Below are 19,761 nucleotides of genomic sequence, written 5' to 3'. Positions count from 1 at the left end.
TTGCCAGCTCAGAATTCACATAAATATTTCTTTCGTCATATTGTAACTTTTTTTCAGTATTTTTAGAAAGAAGCTTAGTAGAGCCTTCCTAAATCCAGAGATATTTGCATATCAGACATTCATTGTGAATACAAAAAAAAATGGAGGTTCCTTCCTCATTTTGGATAAAGCCATGCAAATCGCTTCTTTGTGTTCCCGGGCCAGGAATACATCCAGAACCTTCGGCTCACAACGCAGACACAGCCTTGTTTTATAGATCTGTTTATGATTGTCAAACTGTATACAGCTTTTTTTTTTTAAAAGCTAGTGGCGTGTGAAACACACCCAAAATCTCCACCCGGTGCCAAAAAAAAGTGCGCACACATAAAGAGTGACACATAACGGGTGTTACCCTGGTCCTCCACTAGGGAAGGGCCTTACCCTGGTCCTCCACTAGGGAAGGGCCTTACCCTGGTCCTCCACTAGGGAAGGGCATTACCCTGGTCCTCCACTAGGGAAAGGCCTTACCCTGGTCCTCCACTAGGGAAGGGCCTTACCCTGGTCCACCACTAGGGAAGGGCCTTACCCTGGTCCTCCACTAGCGAAGGGCCTTACCCTGGTCCTCCACTAGGGAAGGGCCTTACCCTGGTCCTCCACTAGCAAAGGGCCTTACCCTGGTCCTCCACTAGGGAAGGGCCTTACCCTGGTCCTCCACTAGGGAAGGGCCTTACCCTGGTCCTCCACTAGGGAAGGGCCTTACCCTGATCCCCCGGGGCGTGAGGCTCCGGACGGGGACTGAGGTACTTCTCTGGGTCCATCTGGCCAAAACCAGATGGACCCCTTTCTCTGGAGGGTCTGCCGAAACAGACCCACCCAAGTACTCGGTGGGGCTCCCCCGAAGGGAGACCCCCATAAGAGAAGGTGAACTAAGCCAAAAGGCCATGTCCTCCCCCATCCCAAGACTTTCAGTGTTGGCCGAGGACCCACACCCTACTCATCACACTGTGACAAACGTGTAACACAACACAGGGGTAAAATAAATAGGAAAGAGTGACCATTGTGCCATACAATGGCCGGCCCTCCGGTCAGGAAGAAAAATTTCCCCTGGTCCTAGCCAAAAGGCTCAGCCCTAGAGGCAGGTGTAAAAAAAAAAAAGTGTGTATGGTGAAGTGACCACTGGGCCATAAATCAATGTGACCCTCACTCACAGTGATTGTACGGCACCCCAGAACTGCAACTTCAGGGGCACATTCACCAAAGGCTTTTCATACAACCCTGACCAGCAACCCAGACCACAGCAGCCCCCAGAAGCTTGATGAGAGCCCTTTGCCATCAGGCCCCACCGTCGCTCCCATCACTCCTACCTAATTACATTCGGGGGAATACTAACCGCTCCTCCCCCTCCAGTAAGAGAGGAGTTGGTGTTCTCTCCCGAAAAACTGACCGGAGCTAGAGCTACCCCAATCTAGGCCAGAAGGCCAGGCACCCGACCCTCTGGGTCAGACCGCATGCAGCACCCATCCCCATCGGGAGCACAATTCCAGACGGCTCGGACTCAGCCCCGCTGACGCCAGCATGGAACGCCCAGACACCGGCATTGCCGAACTGCCCTTCCAGGTCCAATGACTCCATTGGATTTGCATGTGTCCTCCCCACACTCGGGAATAACACGGCGCCTCCTCTGGAAACTGATAAGAACAGATACTACACTTGATCTTAGCCAAAAGGCAGAGAAGACTCACATATCTGCTTAGTGTGAAATAAACACACCGCCAGGGTTCTAGGGCCCTTGTTTCACACTAAGCAGATATGTGAGTCTTATAGGGATGACTATCTTATCCTCCCTGTATGTATATTCATTCTCTGCACTGCAAGGGTGGACTGTTCATTTAGTCTAAAGAAAGGTAAGACCACTTTTACTTACCTCACCACCTGTTCTCCTGGCAAACAGTGCTCCCCCAGCAGACAGAGCTCCCCAGCAGCCGGTGCTTCCCCAGCAGGCAGGACTCCCCCAGCAGGCAGGGCTTTCCCAGCAGACAGGGCTCCATCCAGCAGGCAGGGCTCCATCCAGCAAGCATCATTCCCCCAGCAGGCAGTGCTCCCCCCAGCAGGCAGGGCACCCCCCCAGCAGACAGCACTCCTCCAGCAGACAGGGCTCCACCCAGCAGGCAGCGTTAACCCAAGCAGGCAGAGTTCCCTCCAGCAGACATGGCTGGAGCCAGTAGGCAGGGCTTCCCCAGCAGACAGCGCTCCCCCAAGCAGGCACCACTCCCCCAGCAGACAAGGCTCCCCCAAGCAGGCAGCTCTCCCCCAGAAGACACCGCTCCCCCAGCAGACAAGGCTCTCCCAAGCAGGCATCTCTCCCCCAGAAGACACCGCTCCCCCAGCAGACAAGGCTCCCCCAAGCCAGTAGCTCTCCCCAGCAGACATCGCTCCCCCAGCAGGCAGGGCTCCTCTAGCAGACAGTGCTCCCCCCAGCAGGCAGGGCTCCCCAAAGCAGGCAGGGCTCCCCCAGCAGACAGCGCTCCCCCCTAGCAGACAGGGACCCACCCCCCCCAGTAGACAGAGCTCTCCCAGCATACATCACTTCCGCAATCCCCCATCTGACTGCACCCCCAACCACCCCTCGGCAGACGGTGCCCCTCTTCACTCCAGCAGTGGACTGTCCCTTGGCACCTTCATATCCATTGCAAGGCTCTGCACCAGTCTTGATGACGTCAGGGGCATCTGACCACCAGACAGTGGGGCAGAAGAGGCTGTGGGAACCAGTCTAGTGTTGAGGATCAGGTAGGTAAAACCCAGACACCCAGCACCCCTACAAATGCTACCAATTACAGCGCTCTTTAGTGCTGTGTTGCAAATCTTTATCACTGAAAACAACAGACTTTCCATAAAACAAACTAAGCAAAATTCAACAGCCATTGTTCCTGGATATACAGAAGACCTCCATGGTGAGCACTCACAGACCTGTATATACAATAATCAAAATACGGAAACACAAGCTATTATATGAAAGTCAGAGTCATATTATCCAGACCGGGGGTGGGCAACCTTTCACAGGTTGAGATCTACCTGGACAACATGGAGGAAATTAAAGATCGCCGGAGGAGGTGTGTGTGTGTGTGTGGGACGCCCCTAACCGAAAAAAAGAAATAAGAACAATCAAGCCCCCAATAAAAATACAGAATAGGACTGTCAGTGAGTAAAGTGGCGGTGCGGCGGTCTTTTTTGAGGGGGCGATTCGTTACAGCACAAGCTGATTTTTAGGAAGGTGGAGGGTCCCTAAATGGCCGTTTGGAAATGTGGTCACCCTGGTGTCCTGTCTCCCTTCACATACCCCCCCCCCCCCATCTGTAGTGTCCTCTGCTTCCTCCCTTCATAGCTGTGTCTTCTGCCCCATTCACATCACCCCCCCCCGCTGTTGTGTCCTGTGCCCCCCATAGCAGTGTCCTCTGTGCCCCCCATAGCAGTGTCCTCTGTGCCCCCCATAGCAGTGTCCTCTGTGCCCCCCATAGCAGTGTCCTCTGTGCTCCCCATAGCAGTGTCCTCTGTGCCCCCCATAGCAGTGTCCTCTGTGCCCCCCATAGCAGTGTCCTCTGTGCTCCCCATAGCAATGTCCTCTGTGCCCCCCATAGCAGTGTCCTCTGTGCTCCCCATAGCAATGTCCTCTGTGCCCCCCATAGCAGTGTCCTCTGTGCTCCCCATAGCAGTGTCCTCTGTGCCCCCCATAGCAGTGTCCTCTGTGCCCCCCATAGCAGTGTCCTCTGTGCCCCCATAGCAGTGTCCTCTGTGCCCCCCATAGCAGTGTCCTCTGTGCTCCCCATAGCAGTGTCCTCTGTGCCCCCCATAGCAGTGTCCTCTGTGCCCCCCATAGCAGTGTCCTCTGTGGCCCCCTTTACATCACCCCCACTACAGTGTCCTCTGCCCCCTCATTTCAGTGTCCTGTCCCCCCCCCCCATAGCAGTGTCCCGTGCCCCCTTCACATACCCCCCCTGCCCCTCCCCATATAGCAGTGTACTATGTCCCCTTTCACATCACTTCCACAACTGTAGTGTCCTCTTTCCCTCTATCCTCATCACATCACATTCCCCCCACTGTAGTGTCCTGTGCCCCCCCCCCAGCAGTGTCCCGTGTCCTCTGCCCCTGCCCCCCCACCAGTGTCATCTGTCATCTTCACACCCCCCCTACTGTAGTCCCCCCCCCCCCCCCCACTCACTCAGTGTAGGTATCAGTCTCTTACCTTATACCAGTGTATACTGTGCAGCAGAGCGGAGAGCGGGAGGTGTCACAGCACTGGATGGAGGGCGGGAGCTGCCGGAGTTACTGTAACTTTTTACATGCACAAGCTGGTGATTGGTTGCAAGGACCGCCCAGCTTCCTAGCAACCAATCACCTGTTGGTTAATGTGAACAGTTAACTTCGGCAGCTCCCGCCCTCCATCCAGTACAGTGATATGTCCCGCGCTCCGCTCTGCAGTGGGGGGAGGGGGGGGGCGGAGGAAGGGTTTGGCAATGCAGGGACGTGGTAGATCGTGATCGATAATTTGCTGACCCCCCCCCCCCCCCATGTAGACCAATATGAGAGATACACTGGGTGTATTCGTAAAAACTTTGCATAGCAATTCGCCCCGTGACAAGTGTATGTACATTGGTTCCAGGGCCAGATTAAGAACATCATGGGCCTGGTGCTGAGGATTTTGGGGGGGCCTTTTATAAACAATAAATAAATAAAAATGCAAACTATTTTTTGTTATAACAAATTAAATTAAAGAGAGAGGGGGGTGAGAGAGAGATAGAGAGAGAGAGAAAGGGGATGAAAGAGGTGTGAGGGGTAAGGGAGGGAGGATGAGAGAGAAAGGGGGGGATGGGAGAGAGAGGACGCACATGAGGATGTGTGGGAATGACATCAACGCAGCCTGGCCAAGGCAAGTGACGGAAGGCACAGAACCCAGAAGGAAGTCCGGGTGAAGATGGAAGTGCCCGGGCCCCGCCGGACTGATTACAGCACAGCACTGGAGGGCTCAGCCTGACAGGTAAGTGTACCCTAATGTGCTAATATGCTGGGCATACTTGTACATTATGGCATAACCTACCCCAGGGCCTCTAAAAGGTAGTAATGTTAGAAAAGTTTACTACAGCTTTACTATCACAGGAGCTTCTCATGGGGCCCCCTACTGACCCTGTGGCCCTTGTGCAGAGCCTAAGTGCAGAGTTGTCAACATTTCAAAAATATGTTCAGGGAGGCTTTTTTTTACAAGTGGTATATTTAGAGTAGCTGACATCCCCCGTGTTCCTCTATACATCACAATAGTCATTACAAAATGAAATAAGTACTAATAATGGGGCAGAACAAATATGAGGACTGTGAGATTTCCTTTAGCTCAACTGACAAAAGTGCCCCCTCTAGAGCGGGTAACATGGAGGATATTCAGTATTATTTTAAAGAACAGTTTTTGTGGGTAAGAGGCATAGGGGAGGAGTATGGATGGTATAAAAGTGGGAAGTATGTGGAAGGTCTAACAGTGGGCACTATGTACATGAGAGGAGTGCAGAGAGTATGGCAGAAGGCACTATGTACAGGAGTGGAGTGTGAAGGGCATGACAGTGGGCAGTATGTACAGCAGAGGAGTGTAGAGGGTATGACATTGGGCACTATGTATAAGAGAAGAGTGTGGAGGGTATGACAGTGAGCAATATGTACAGGAGTGTGGAGAGTATGACAGTGGGCACTATGTACAGGAGAGAAGTGTGGAGATTATGACAGTGAGCACTATGTACAGGAGAGAAGTGTGGAGATTATGACAGTGAGCACTATGTACAGGAGAGGAGTGTGAAGGGCATGACAGTGGGCAGTATGTACAGCAGAGGAGTGTAGAGGGTATGACATTGGGCACTATGTATAAGAGAAGAGTGTGAAGGGTATGACAGTGAGCAATATGTACAGGAGTGTGGAGAGTATGACAGTGGGCACTATGTACAGGAGAGAAGTGTGGAGATTATGACAGTGAGCACTATGTACAGGAGAGAAGTGTGGAGAGTATGACAGTGGGCACTATATACAGGAGAGAAGTGTGGGGAGTATGACAGTGGGCACTATGTATAAGAGAAGAGTGTGGAGGGTAAGACAGTGAGCATTATGTACAGGAGAGAAGTGTGGAGATTATGACAGTGGGCACTATGTATAGGAGAGGAGTGTGGAGATTATGACAGTGGCCACTATGTATAGGAGAGGAGTGTGGAGAGTATGACAGTGGGCACTATGTATAGGAGAGAAGTGTGGAGATTATGACAGTGGGCACTATGTATAGGAGAGAAGTGTGGAGAGTATGACAGTGGGCACTATGTATAGGAGAGAAGTGTGGAGATTATGACAGTGGGCACTATGTATAGGAGAGAAGTGTGGAGAGTATGACAGTGGGCACTATGTATAGGAGAGGAGTGTGGAGAGTATGACAGTGGGCACTATGTATAGGAGAGGAGTGTGGAGAGTATGACAGTGGGCACTATGTATAGGAGAGGAGTGTGGAGAGTATGACAGTGGGCACTATGTATAGGAGAGGAGTGTGGAGAGTATGACAGTGGGCACTATGTATAGGAGAGAAGTGTGGAGAGTATGACAGTGGGCACTATGTACAGGAGAGAAGTGTGGAGAGTATGACAGTGGGCACTATGTATAGGAGAGGAGGAAAAATGTAAAGGTTTGTGGATGGATGTTTAGGGACTGCGTAATGGTTATCCATACATGGATTGAAATTACACCAATTAAGCAGAGACCAGCCATAGTCGATCTATGTATGGGCTAGCTGGTTTTACACAAGTCAACCTATTAACTGACTTAAGTACAACCAGCCTGTCAGGTTTTCCTCAAAACAATCAGTGCTGCCAGCTATAGTTAGCAGCACTAATCATTGTATTGACTGGCAGAACACAATAACACTGCGGGAGTGATCGCCCCATTCACATGTCAGCGGGTGAGAGGGTGTGTGGGGACAGGCTGGGGAGTGATACTAGTCAGTCCCTCGGTAGGCACTGGTTAGTATCAGAGCCAGATACACACAGGTTACATACGCCACCATCATTAGAGCGAGAACAATAATTCTAGCACTAGACCTCCTCTGTAACTCTAAACATGTAACCTGTTAAAAAAAATGTAAACCATCGCGCCAACTTTAGTGTTTTTTTTTATGAATGAAGCAGTTTCTTTCCAAAAAAAGAGTTTGAAAAATTGCTGCGCAAATATCGTGTAACATAAAAAGTTGCAGAGACCGCCATTTTATTCCATAGGGTCTCTGCTAAAACTATATATAATGCTGGAGGGTTCTGAGTCATTTTCTAGCATAAAAAAATGATGATTTTTTTTCCATGTAGGAGAGAAGTCTCAGAATGAGCCTGGGTGGCGAGGGGTTAATTATCATAAGTAATATACAAATAATTATTATCAGCTCTGTGAGGTCATCCTCTCCGTCTGCTGCAGAGTGTTCCAGCTTGTATTTATACTGCCGCTCTGTATGCAGCTTCTGACAGGCTGTGCAAGGAGAATGTTCCAGCTTGTAATTATACTGGCCGCTCTGTGTGCAGCTTCTGACAGGCTGTGCAAGGAGTCCCGTATCTCCGGAACCATAGATGGTAGCAGCCCCATATTTTAACCAGTGCTGGAGGGGGTCTTTATCTACCTACCCCCCAAATGTGGGGTCTCTGTGAGGATTGGTCGCCGAGCTACAATACTCAAAGTCGATCTTTTTTTTTTTTTTTTTGGGCAAATGGGCCTATCTTGAGAAAGGGGCCTGGAGCTGCAGCTCCAATAGCCCCTATGTTGATCCAGCCCTGATTGGTTCTGTGCAAATGGTAAATATCTCTTTAAAACTCCAGATTTTACATCATTTGTCCTTCCTAGGCTAGTGGTATCACTGCATTGCTCAGAAAGACCACCATGGTGCATGCCTTTGGCACAGAAATATCGCAAATTATGATGATATGGCAGTCACAATGGTATAATGCTCCAACAAGACCTTCTGGGGAAATTCCTTTTGGTCCTCACAGCCAGGCCTACCATGAGGGCACTTCTGTGGACCCAACTCGATTCTTGGCACTCATGCCACTCTGCACCCTCCCTGTGATTCACTCCGGGGGTGCCTGGACCAGAGGCGGAAGGGAAGCCCTCCCATCACCTCAGCCTCCATCCAGGTACCATAATACAGAGCTGAGAGCTCACAACAGGTTTGGAGCCCGAGCCGCCACCAAGAAACATGGAGATGCTAAGTATAAGTAGGCGGGTGGGGGGAATATTCCTAAATCTTCTTTCAAGAGGACCTGACAAAACGACTCTCTCTCTAAAATAACAAGGGGAAAAAATGTAGAGTGACAGTTTTATCCACCATATTCGATACTGGGATTTCTCGGTAATAAGATACTGGGGCTGCCAATGAAGTTTGTAGGAGAAGGGGGGGGAAAAGGAGAGGGGGAGGGGCCAGTGGGACAGAAGGGCAGGTGCATGAAGTGCTCTGTATCCTGCCCCTTGTCATACGAGTTTGACTCTTACAAAGGAAAACACTTCTCTTGAGGAACCCAAGCCAAGCCAACCTGGACTATTTGTTGTTGGTTGTTGGCCACTTAGAACCTGCTGGGTTCATATCCTCATTAACTTCATATGTTGGCATGGAATGGGGTGACTCACCGCTCGCTGGTTGGGTCGGCACAGTTCAGCGGGTATTTCAGCGGGATGAAGGTTCCGTCGGTATCCTGTAGACACTCGTGCTGTCCTGTGTAATATTCCACCAACTCGGACAACGTGGCGAACTGTTCACCGCCATACAAGTCGTAGTAGTCGCCCGTGTTCTGTATCCGGATGTGTGTGACGGAGTCTTCCAATCTGGTGGGGGGGGAGGGTGAAAACAATTCAGTTAGTATTGTACGTTTGATATGAATTATTTATTATTCCGTTCCTTTAATACCCCAACTTATGGAGGGGTCCTCATCTTGCGAATTTGGTTGACAAAAATACTTAGGGGCCGCATTATAAATTGACTGATCAATTTGTTGATTATTTGTTGCTCCCCCCCCCCCCCAGCGACCCTTTGAAGGCATTGATAAGGCACATTCATGGATCTAGGGCCGCTGTTAGAAATCATGGGGCCCTATACATCCCTTCTGATGGAGCACCGCCCCCCCAACCATGCCTACACCCTACATACCCCCCCCCCCCCCAGGCTGCAGCGGAAAAGCAGCATTGACTTTATCTACCTAAACCCGAAAATGGGGCCTATGGTAATTTAAGCACTGATAAGCAAGTAGGAACGGGGTGTGGTCTAGTAAAATCTATTTTATTCATGCAGGCAGAAATGAACAATAAATCTACCCTGCCCCCCCCCCCCCCCCCCATTTAGCTGATGGGGCCTGGGCCCAGTACTACAGGACTAGTTGTACTGCCTTATCAGCGGCCCTGCATGGGTCAGATTAGTCTACACCAGTGGTCTCCAAACTGAGGCCCGGGGGCCAGATGTGGCCCTTTGCTTGATCCAGCCCTTGGAGCACTATTTCATCCACTAATACTAACAATGGGGCATAATTCCCTCCACTGATACCAATGATGGGGTACAATTCCTTCACTGCCACCAATGATGGGGCACTATTCATCTCATGACACCAATAATAAGGCACAATTTCTCCCAATGACACAGATAATGGGGCACAATTTCTCCCCACAAGACCAATGATGAGGCACACTTCCTCCCAATGACGCCAATGATTGGACACAACTTCTCTCAATGACACCAATGATGGGGCACAATTTCTCCAAATGACACCAATGATGGGGCACAATTTCTTCAAATGATACCAAAGATGGGGTAAAATTCTTCCAAATGACACCAACGATGGTGCCCAAGGACACCAATAATGGTGCACACTTCCTCCCAATGACACCAATGATGGTGCACACTTCCTCCCAATGACACCAATGATGGTGCACACTTCCTCCCAATGTGACACCAAAGATGGGGCACACTTCCTCCCAATGACACCAATGATGGTGCACACTTCCTCCCAATGACACCAATGATGGTGCACACTTCCTCCCAATGTGACACCAAAGATGGGGCATACGTTTTTCCCCCACTGACGTCGGGACCTTTTCTACTCCAAATGGCCACAGTCCAGCCCTCCTGAAGTCCAAAGCACAGTAAACCGGCCCTTTGTTTAGAAAGTTTGGAGACCCATGGTCTACACCAGTGATGGCGAACCTCGGCACCCCGGATGTTTTGAAACTACAATTCCCATGATGCTCATGCACTCTGCAGTGTAGATGAGCATCATGGGAAATGTAGTTCCCCCTCCAGACACTTTTGAAAGTATTACAGCGAATCATGAGCCGCCCCGGAGCGCTTCACACTGAGCTGCCCTGGGCGTCGGCGGTAAAGCGGCACCATTTTTAGCTCCGCTTTACCGTGGTTTCATCTGCACTATTCGGCCGCTAGCAGGCGGTTTTACCCCCCTTTAGAGGCCAAAAAAGGGTTAAAAACAGCTGCAATCCGAAAAAAAAAGATACGGGGGGTTATGGCTAACAGCTTCAGCCATTGTCCCATTAAACTGGGGAAACGTATATCTACGTCGGCAAGTGGTTAAATATTGTCACACCATCTAAAAAATGTTTGCCTGGTTGCCCCTCTGCGTTCCCGCGGTTGTGAGCAAGAGGGCGCGCTCGTTACCTTTTGGTGGACTTGTCCCATCGTGCAGCGATTCTGAGATTTTTAGGATGACCTCCACCATAGTCAATATTTCTTTGGGCCCCGATGCAGCTCTCGCTTTGCTGAATGAACAGCCTGAATTGCGCTGGAGCTCATCTTCACCTTCTACTGCAAGTGATGATCGGCAGACAAACAAACCATAGCGCTTGTTTGTAAGTCCTCCACACTTTGCTTCCCCCACAGCGCCAGCTTGGAAGACTTCCACACCTTGCACCCTTCATAGCTCAGGCTTAGAAGACCTCCACACCTTGCACCCTTCATAGCGCATGCTTGGAAGACCTCCACAACTTGCACCCTTCATAGCGCATGTTGGAAGACCTCCACACCTTGCAAAGTCCATAGCTCAGGCTTGGAAGACCTCCACACCTTGCACCCTCCATAGCACAGGCTTAGAAGACCTCCACAACTTGCACCCTTCATAGCGCATGTTGGAAGACCTCCACACCTTACACAGTCCATAGCTCAGGCTTGGAAGACCTGCACACCAGGCACCCTCCATAGCGCTTGTTTGTAAGTCCTCCACACTTTGCTTCCCCCCTAGCGCCGGCTTGGAAGACCTCCACGCCTTGCACCCTCCATAGCTCAGGCTTAGAAGACCTCCACGCCTTGCACCCTCCATAGCACAGGCTTAGAAGACCTCCACACCTTGCACCCTCCATAGCACAGGCTTAGAAGACCTCCACAACTTGCACCCTTCATAGCGCATGTTGGAAGACCTCCACACCTTACACAGTCCATAGCTCAGGCTTGGAAGACCTGCACACCAGGCACCCTCCATAGCGCTTGTTTGTAAGTCCTCCACACTTTGCTTCCCCCCTAGCGCCGGCTTGGAAGACCTCCACGCCTTGCACCCTCCATAGCTCAGGCTTAGAAGACCTCCACGCCTTGCACCCTCCATAGCACAGGCTTAGAAGACCTCCACACCTTGCACCCTCCATAGCTCAGGCTTAGAAGACCTCCACGCCTTGCACCCTCCATAGCACAGGCTTAGAAGACCTCCACACCTTGCACCCTCCATAGCACAGGCTTAGAAGACCTCCACACCTTGCACCCTCCATAGCACAGGCTTAGAAGACCTCCACAACTTGCACCCTTCATAGCGCATGTTGGAAGACCTCCACACCTTACACAGTCCATAGCTCAGGCTTGGAAGACCTGCACACCAGGCACCCTCCATAGCGCTTGTTTGTAAGTCCTCCACACTTTGCTTTCCCCCTAGCACCGGCTTGGAAGACCTCCATGCCTTGCACCCTCCATAGCACAGGCTTTGAAGACCTCCACGCCTTGCACCCTCCATAGCACAGGCTTTGAAGACCTCCACGCCTTGCACCCTCCATAGCACAGGCTTTGAAGACCTCCACAACTTGCACCCTCCATAGTGCATGCTTGGAAGACCTCCACACCTTGCACAGTCCATAGCTCAGGCTTGGAAGACCTGCACACCTGGCACCCTCCATAGCACTTGTTTGTAAGTCCTCAACACTTTGCTTCCCCCACAGCGCTGGCTTGGAAGACCTCCACGCCTTGCACCCTCCATAGCACAGGCTTTGAAGACACGGAAGGACACATGGCCACTCATTAAGATTCGAAAAAAGAGGTTTAACCTTGAACTACGTAGAGGGTTCTTTACTGTAAGAGCGACAAGGATGTGGAATTCCCTTCCACAGGCGGTGGTCTCAGAGGGGGGCATCGATTGTTTCAAGAAACTATTAGATAATCACCTGAACGACCTCAACATACATGATATACAATGTAATACTGACATATAATCACACAACATACAGGATATACAATGTAACACTGACATATATTGTATATCTCTGTATGTTGTGTGATTATATGTCAGTATTACATTGTATATCCTGTATGTTGTGTGATTATATGTCAGTATTACATTGTATGTAATGATGATGTAATGATGGACGTGTGTCTTTTTTCATCCTCACCTACTTTGTAACTATGTAACTATGATGGGCACTCCTGGCTCCTCCCTCCTACCAAGTGCCCCCCAAGAGCAAGCAACTTGCAATGTGGGGAACCCAAGCAGGCATGCTCCCGTACTGCGGCTCTGTGTGCCCGATTCACACGCACAGCCACAGCTCACCCCCAGCCCACACTCTCTCCTCATTGGCTCACTGGCTGTGAGTTACAGCAGTGGCTCCCGTGGCTCCTGTCTAAGCCAATGAGGAAGGAGAGTCCCTGGATAGCCAAGGCTCTCATGCACATTGCTGAAGAAAGAACAGGTTCAGGTAAGTATAAGGGGGGTGATTCTTTTCTATATTCAATTTATTTGAGGTCCATTTACACCAAAACACATTGTGTTGCAGCATACATATTTCTGTGCATTGAGGTGTGTATTGTTGGGCATCCTGTTCAAAATGAATAGACTAACGTATCTCAACGCAAGAAAAATTGGTCTTGTTATATTTTTTATTGTACACATGACATCATTGATGTCATTGAACCCAATTGTTGGTGTCATTGGGAGGAATTGTGCCCCATCATTGGTGTCAAGGCTGGGCTCAGCCCTTCCTTCTCTAAGCTGGCCGCTCAGCTGTCGGCTAATTGCCAGCTCCTATCTCTCCACAGTGTCTCACCTGTTGATGATATCCTGCTAGTCAGTCCTGCCTACTTAAGCCGTCCAAGTCCAGATGATCTCTGGCTTCGCCTTGGCCACATCTCTATAGACGCTCTTCTGTGCTCCTGTTAAAGACTTGCTTGGCTGACATTCCTTCTGGCTCCAGATCCTGCTTGCTGTTCTACTAGACTCATCTCTGGCTCCCTGATGTTTTGGCTTGTCTGACTATCCGTTCCGGTTCCTGAACTCTGGCTATGTTTTGACTACGTTTACTCTGTTTGCCTTTTTTATTATTATTAAACAAGTGTAATTTAACTATACTTCTGTCTCAGTCTGATTCATGGTTTCTGACAATTAGACCCAATTGTTGGTGTCATTGGGAGGAATTGTGTCCCATCATTGGTGTCATTGGATCCAATTGTTGGTGTCATTGGGAGGAGTTGTGCCCCATAATTGGTATCATTTTCCCAATTGTTGGTGTCATTAATAGGAATGGTTCCTTAACTTTAGTGTCATTAGGAGAAATTGTGCCCCTTTTGTTGGTGTCAATGGATGAAATAGTGCCCCAAAGGCTGGATAAAACCAAAGGGCCAGGTAAAAGCAAGCAAAGGGCTGAATCTGTTTGTAGACCACTGCTGTATAGCAATATAAATTATTCTTAACCCTCCCCCCCCTCCCCTCGTTGTGGGAACACCAACCTGACAGACAGAGAGAAGTCCTCCGGTCGTTTCTTGCTGGGCCGTACCAGAAAACTCCCATGGACGCCTCTCGCTTTCAGTCTGTTTTCGGCCTCCAAGCCAGATATGTCCCGGTGAAACCACCTGTGGAAATAAGAGAGGAAGTAAGGACATGAGACTATGGGAAAGACACACAGTGAAACAACAATCACTTTCCCTCCACCCCCAGGCCTTCTTCACATGGATGACTGCATTTTTGAAACCTTTGAAAAGTGATCCGCAGTGGATTGCATTTCAAAGTCAGTTGACAGATGGCTTGGGGGCAATATGCTGCTTCCTGGAAGCCTAATTTTTATGAGGATGTCCCACCGTCCAAGGGAAAAATTCTCCTTGCATTGGTGATCAGTGAGAAGAATGTCCCTTACATTGGTGATCAGTGAGAAGAATGCTCCTTACATTGGTGATCAGTGAGAAGAATGTTCCTTACATTGGTGATCAGTGAGAAGAATGTTCCTTACATTGGTGATCAGTGGGAAGAATGTTCCTTACATTGGTGATCAGTGAGAAGAATGTTCCTTACATTGGTGATCAGTGAGAAGAATGTTCCTTACATTGGTGATCAGTGAGAAGAATGTTCCTTACATTGGTGATCAGTGGGAAGAATGTTCCTTACATTGGTGATCAGTGAGAAGAATGCTCCTTACATTGGTGATCAGTGAGAAGAATGTCCCTTACATTGGTGATCAGTGAGAAGAATGCTCCTTACATTGGTGATCAGTTGAGAAGAATGTTCCTTACATTGGTCATCAGTGGGAAGAATGTTCCTTACATTGGTGATCAGTGAGAAGAATGTCCCTTACATTGGTGATCAGTGAGAAGAATGTTCCTTACATTGGTGATCAGTGGGAAGAATGTTCCTTACATTGGTGATCAGTGAGAAGAATGTTCCTTACATTGGTGGTCAGTGAGAAGAATGTTCCTTACATTGGTGATCAGTGAGAAGAATGTTCCTTACATTGGTGATCAGTGAGAAGAATGTTCCTTACATTGGTGATCAGTGAGAAGAATGTTCCTTACATTGGTGATCAGTGAGAAGAATGTTCCTTACATTGGTGATCAGTGAGAAGAATGCTCCTTACATTGGTGATCAGTTGAGAAGAATGTTCCTTACATTGGTCATCAGTGGGAAGAATGTTCCTTACATTGGTCATCAGTGAGAAGAATGTTCCTTACATTGGTGATCAGTGAGAAGAATGTTCCTTACATTGGTGATCAGTGAGAAGAATGTTCCTTACATTGGTGATCAGTGAGAAGAATGTTCCTTACATTGGTGATCAGTGAGAAGAATGTTCCTTACATTGGTGATCAGTGAGAAGAATGTTCCTTACATTGGTGATCAGTGAGAAGAATGTTCCTTACATTGGTGATCAGTGAGAAGAATGTTCCTTACATTGGTGATCAGTGAGAAGAATGTTCCTTACATTGGTGATCAGTGGGAAGAATGTTCCTTACATTGGTGATCGGTGAGAAGAATGTTCCTTACATTGGTGATCAGTGAGAAGAATGTTCCTTACATTGGTGATCGGTGGGAAGAATGTTCCTTACATTGGTGATCAGTGAGAAGAATGTTCCTTACATTGGTGATCAGTGAGAAGAATGCTCCTTACATTGGTGATCAGTGAGAAGAATGTTCCTTACATTGGTGATCAGTGAGAAGAATGTTCCTTACATTGGTGATCAGTGAGAAGAATGTTCCTTACATTGGTGATCAGTGGGAAGAATGTTCCTTACATTGGTGATCAGTGGGAAGAATGTTCCTTACATTGGTGATCAGTGGGAAGAATGTTCCTTACATTGGTGATCAGTGGGAAGAATGTTCCTTACATTGGTGATCAGTGAGAAGAATGTTCCTTACATTGGTGATCAGTGAGAAGAATGTTCCTTACATTGGTGATCAGTGGGAAGAATGTTCCTTACATTGGTGATCAGTGAGAAGAATGCTCCTTACATTGGTGATCAGTGGGAAGAATGTTCCTTACATTGGTGATCAGTGAGAAGAATGTTCCTTACATTGGTGATCAGTGAGAAGAATGTTCCTTACATTGGTGATCAGTGAGAAGAATGTTCCTTACATTGGTGATCAGTGAGAAGAATGTTCCTTACATTGGTGATCAGTGGGAAGAATGTTCCTTACATTGGTGATCAGTGGGAAGAATGTTCCTTACATTGGTGATCAGTGGGAAGAATGTTCCTTACATTGGTGATCAGTGAGAAGAATGTTCCTTACATTGGTGATCAGTGAGAAGAATGTTCCTTACATTGGTGATCAGTGGGAAGAATGTTCCTTACATTGGTGATCAGTGAGAAGAATGTTCCTTACATTGGTGATCAGTGGGAAGAATGTTCCTTACATTGGTGATCAGTGAGAAGAATGTTCCTTACATTGGTGATCAGTGAGAAGAATGTTCCTTACATTGGTGATCGGTGAGAAGAATGTTCCTTACATTGGTGATCGGTGGGAAGAATGTTCCTTACATTGGTGATCGGTGAGAAGAATGTTCCTTACATTGGTGATCGGTGAGAAGAATGTTCCTTACATTGGTGATCAGTGGGAAGAATGTTCCTTACATTGGTGATCAGTGAGAAGAATGTTCCTTACATTGGTGATCAGTGAGAAGAATGCTCCTTACATTGGTGATCAGTGAGAAGAATGTTCCTTACATTGGTGATCAGTGAGAAGAACGTTCCTTACATTGGTGATCAGTGAGAAGAATGTTCCTTACATTGGTGATCAGTGAGAAGAATGTTCCTTACATTGGTGATCAGTGGGAAGAATGTTCCTTACATTGGTGATCAGTGGGAAGAATGTTCCTTACATTGGTGATCAGTGAGAAGAATGTCCCTTACATTGGTGATCAGTGAGAAGAATGTTCCTTACATTGGTGATCAGTGAGAAGAATGTTCCTTACATTGGTGATCAGTGGGAAGAATGTTCCTTACATTGGTGATCAGTGAGAAGAATGTTCCTTACATTGGTGATCAGTGAGAAGAATGTTCCTTACATTGGTGATCAGTGAGAAGAATGTTCCTTACATTGGTGATCAGTGAGAAGAATGTTCCTTACATTGGTGATCAGTGAGAAGAATGTTCCTTACATTGGTGATCAGTGAGAAGAATGTTCCTTACATTGGTGATCAGTGAGAAGAATGTTCCTTACATTGGTGATCAGTGAGAAGAATGTTCCTTACATTGGTGATCAGTGGGAAGAATGTTCCTTACATTGGTGATCAGTGAGAAGAATGTTCCTTACATTGGTGATCAGTGGGAAGAATGTTCCTTACATTGGTGATCAGTGAGAAGAATGTTCCTTACATTGGTGATCAGTGAGAAGAATGTTCCTTACATTGGTGATCAGTGAGAAGAATGTTCCTTACATTGGTGATCAGTGAGAAGAATGTTCCTTACATTGGTGATCAGTGAGAAGAATGTTCCTTACATTGGTGATCAGTGAGAAGAATGTTCCTTACATTGGTGATCAGTGAGAAGAATGTTCCTTACATTGGTGATCAGTGAGAAGAATGTTCCTTACATTGGTGGTCAGTGAGAAGAATGTTCCTTACATTGGTGATCAGTGGGAAGAATGTTCCTTACATTGGTGATCAGTGAGAAGAATGTTCCTTACATTGGTGATCAGTGAGAAGAATGTTCCTTACATTGGTGATCAGTGGGAAGAATGTTCCTTACATTGGTGATCAGTGAGAAGAATGTTCCTTACATTGGTGATCAGTGGGAAGAATGTCCCTTACATTGGTGATCAGTGAGAAGAATGTCCCTTACATTGGTGATCAGTGAGAAGAATGTCCCTTACATTGGTGATCAGTGAGAAGAATGTTCCTTACATTGGTGATCAGTGAGAAGAATGTTCCTTACATTGGTGATCAGTGAGAAGAATGTTCCTTACATTGGTGATCAGTGGGAAGAATGTTCCTTACATTGGTGATCAGTGGGAAGAATGTTCCTTACATTGGTGATCAGTGAGAAGAATGTTCCTTACATTGGTGATCAGTGAGAAGAATGTTCCTTACATTGGTGATCAGTGGGAAGAATGTTCCTTACATTGGTGATCAGTGAGAAGAATGTTCCTTACATTGGTGATCAGTGGGAAGAATGTCCCTTACATTGGTGATCAGTGAGAAGAATGTCCCTTACATTGGTGATCAGTGAGAAGAATGTCCCTTACATTGGTGATCAGTGAGAAGAATGTTCCTTACATTGGTGATCAGTGAGAAGAATGTTCCCTACATTGGTGATCAGTGAGAAGAATGTTCCTTACATTGGTGATCAGTGGGAAGAATGTTCCTTACATTGGTGATCAGTGAGAAGAATGTTCCTTACATTGGTGATCAGTGAGAAGAATGTTCCTTACATTGGTGATCAGTGAGAAGAATGTTCCTTACATTGGTGATCAGTGAGAAGAATGTTCCTTACATTGGTGATCAGTGAGAAGAATGTTCCTTACATTGGTGATCAGTGAGAAGAATGTTCCTTACATTGGTGATCAGTGAGAAGAATGTTCCTTACATTGGTGATCAGTGGGAAAAACTAGGAAACCCCCCTCAGACATGACTTGCATAAATACTATACCATACAATGGCTTTGTGTGATCACTCTTATTAATTTTTATTGGCATGGTCAGTCATATTTTCAATATTAATGCCAACATTTCACAATTTCTGTCAGGGTGTGCAAACTTATGAGCACAACTGTCTCTCAGGATTCTTATAAATATCAATACCAGTAACTGTAGAATTGATTGTATCTATTGGTAAAGCAGAGGACTCCATTAATACCAGAACGGCTCCTGTGGTGGTAACGGCCCCATGTGCAGAGATCGGTACGCCAAGGAATTTGGTAGCCAACCAGAATGCAGTTGGATGTTTTTTTTTTGGTGAGGAATGATAGAACGTAATCATAAACACAGAAAACATCTGAGAATATTTTGACCACTTATGACCAGAATGTGAACACCAAGAAAACAAGTCTTTGAAGCGTATTTCCTGTTTCGGTACATCGCCTAAAGCGAAGAGTGGAAACATTTCATTAGATGTGATGGCGGTGAGCTGAAACTGCTCTCTGCGGGGGATGGAGGATCTGATTGTGAAGGGTGTGATGACTCTATAAAATAAAGATTAGTGCAGAGAGGTGGAGGTCCAATGTCTATCAGGCCCATGGTTGTCTTCTTACACCCGGGATCTCACCAACAAATTGGTTGCTGAAAAATATCTCACTTGAAAAAAGAAGATCCTGCAAAAAAGCGAGTAAATAGTCTTCTCTCCGGCCGCCCACATTGCTAAATTTTCTTAACCACTTAGTGGCCGTCCTGCATACAGTTACTGTGGCAGGGCGGCCACTGTGCGCTGGACCGCGTATCTGATACGTGATCATCGGTTCTGGGTAAGGGGCACGCGCGGGGGAGTGCCCGTCACCCCTGCTCTGACTGTGATTTGTTAGAGTACAAGCCAATCAGTGGGTCCCAGCTAATGATTGATTGCTGGGACTCCGCTGATCGGCTCCGTCATTTACAGAAGAGATCGCTTAGTAAAAGCAAAACACTTTACACATTGTTAGGCACACAGCTAACACTTTGATCGCCCCTGGAGGTCCAGTTGGTAACATTTTATTCCTGCAGAGGTTACAATTCGCATGGATGATTCCTAATGGCTCCTCCGTGCATCGTGTTTTGGCAAAGCACCAATTTAAAGGTGTGGCGCAATATAAAAGTAGGG

The 19,761-nt window shown here is 47.6% G+C and overlaps 1 protein-coding gene and 1 pseudogene across 1 annotated transcript in view; both read right to left on the bottom strand.

Moving 5' to 3' along the window:
- Positions 1-19,761, bottom strand: part of PTPN6 (protein tyrosine phosphatase non-receptor type 6) — a 154,129-nt gene that overhangs the window by 100,366 nt on the left and 34,002 nt on the right. Inside the window, exons 2-3 of the mRNA XM_077467130.1 lie at positions 13,997-14,119; positions 8,653-8,847 (exon numbers count right to left, since the gene is read on the bottom strand). Of these exons, the coding sequence (XP_077323256.1) occupies positions 8,653-8,847; positions 13,997-14,119 (318 nt within the window). The remainder of the gene's footprint in view (positions 1-8,652; positions 8,848-13,996; positions 14,120-19,761) is intronic.
- LOC143956989 (U2 spliceosomal RNA) lies at positions 1,601-1,719 on the bottom strand (annotated as a pseudogene).

Source organism: Lithobates pipiens, unplaced genomic scaffold (genome assembly GCF_037356315.1).
Source record: "Lithobates pipiens isolate NorthernLeopardFrog02 unplaced genomic scaffold, aLitPip1_a1.2 Scaffold_47, whole genome shotgun sequence".
NCBI classification, from domain to species: domain Eukaryota; kingdom Metazoa; phylum Chordata; class Amphibia; order Anura; family Ranidae; genus Lithobates; species Lithobates pipiens.
The sequence above is the reverse complement of the archived record's forward strand: the minus strand, read 5'-3'. Positions and strand labels throughout refer to the sequence as shown.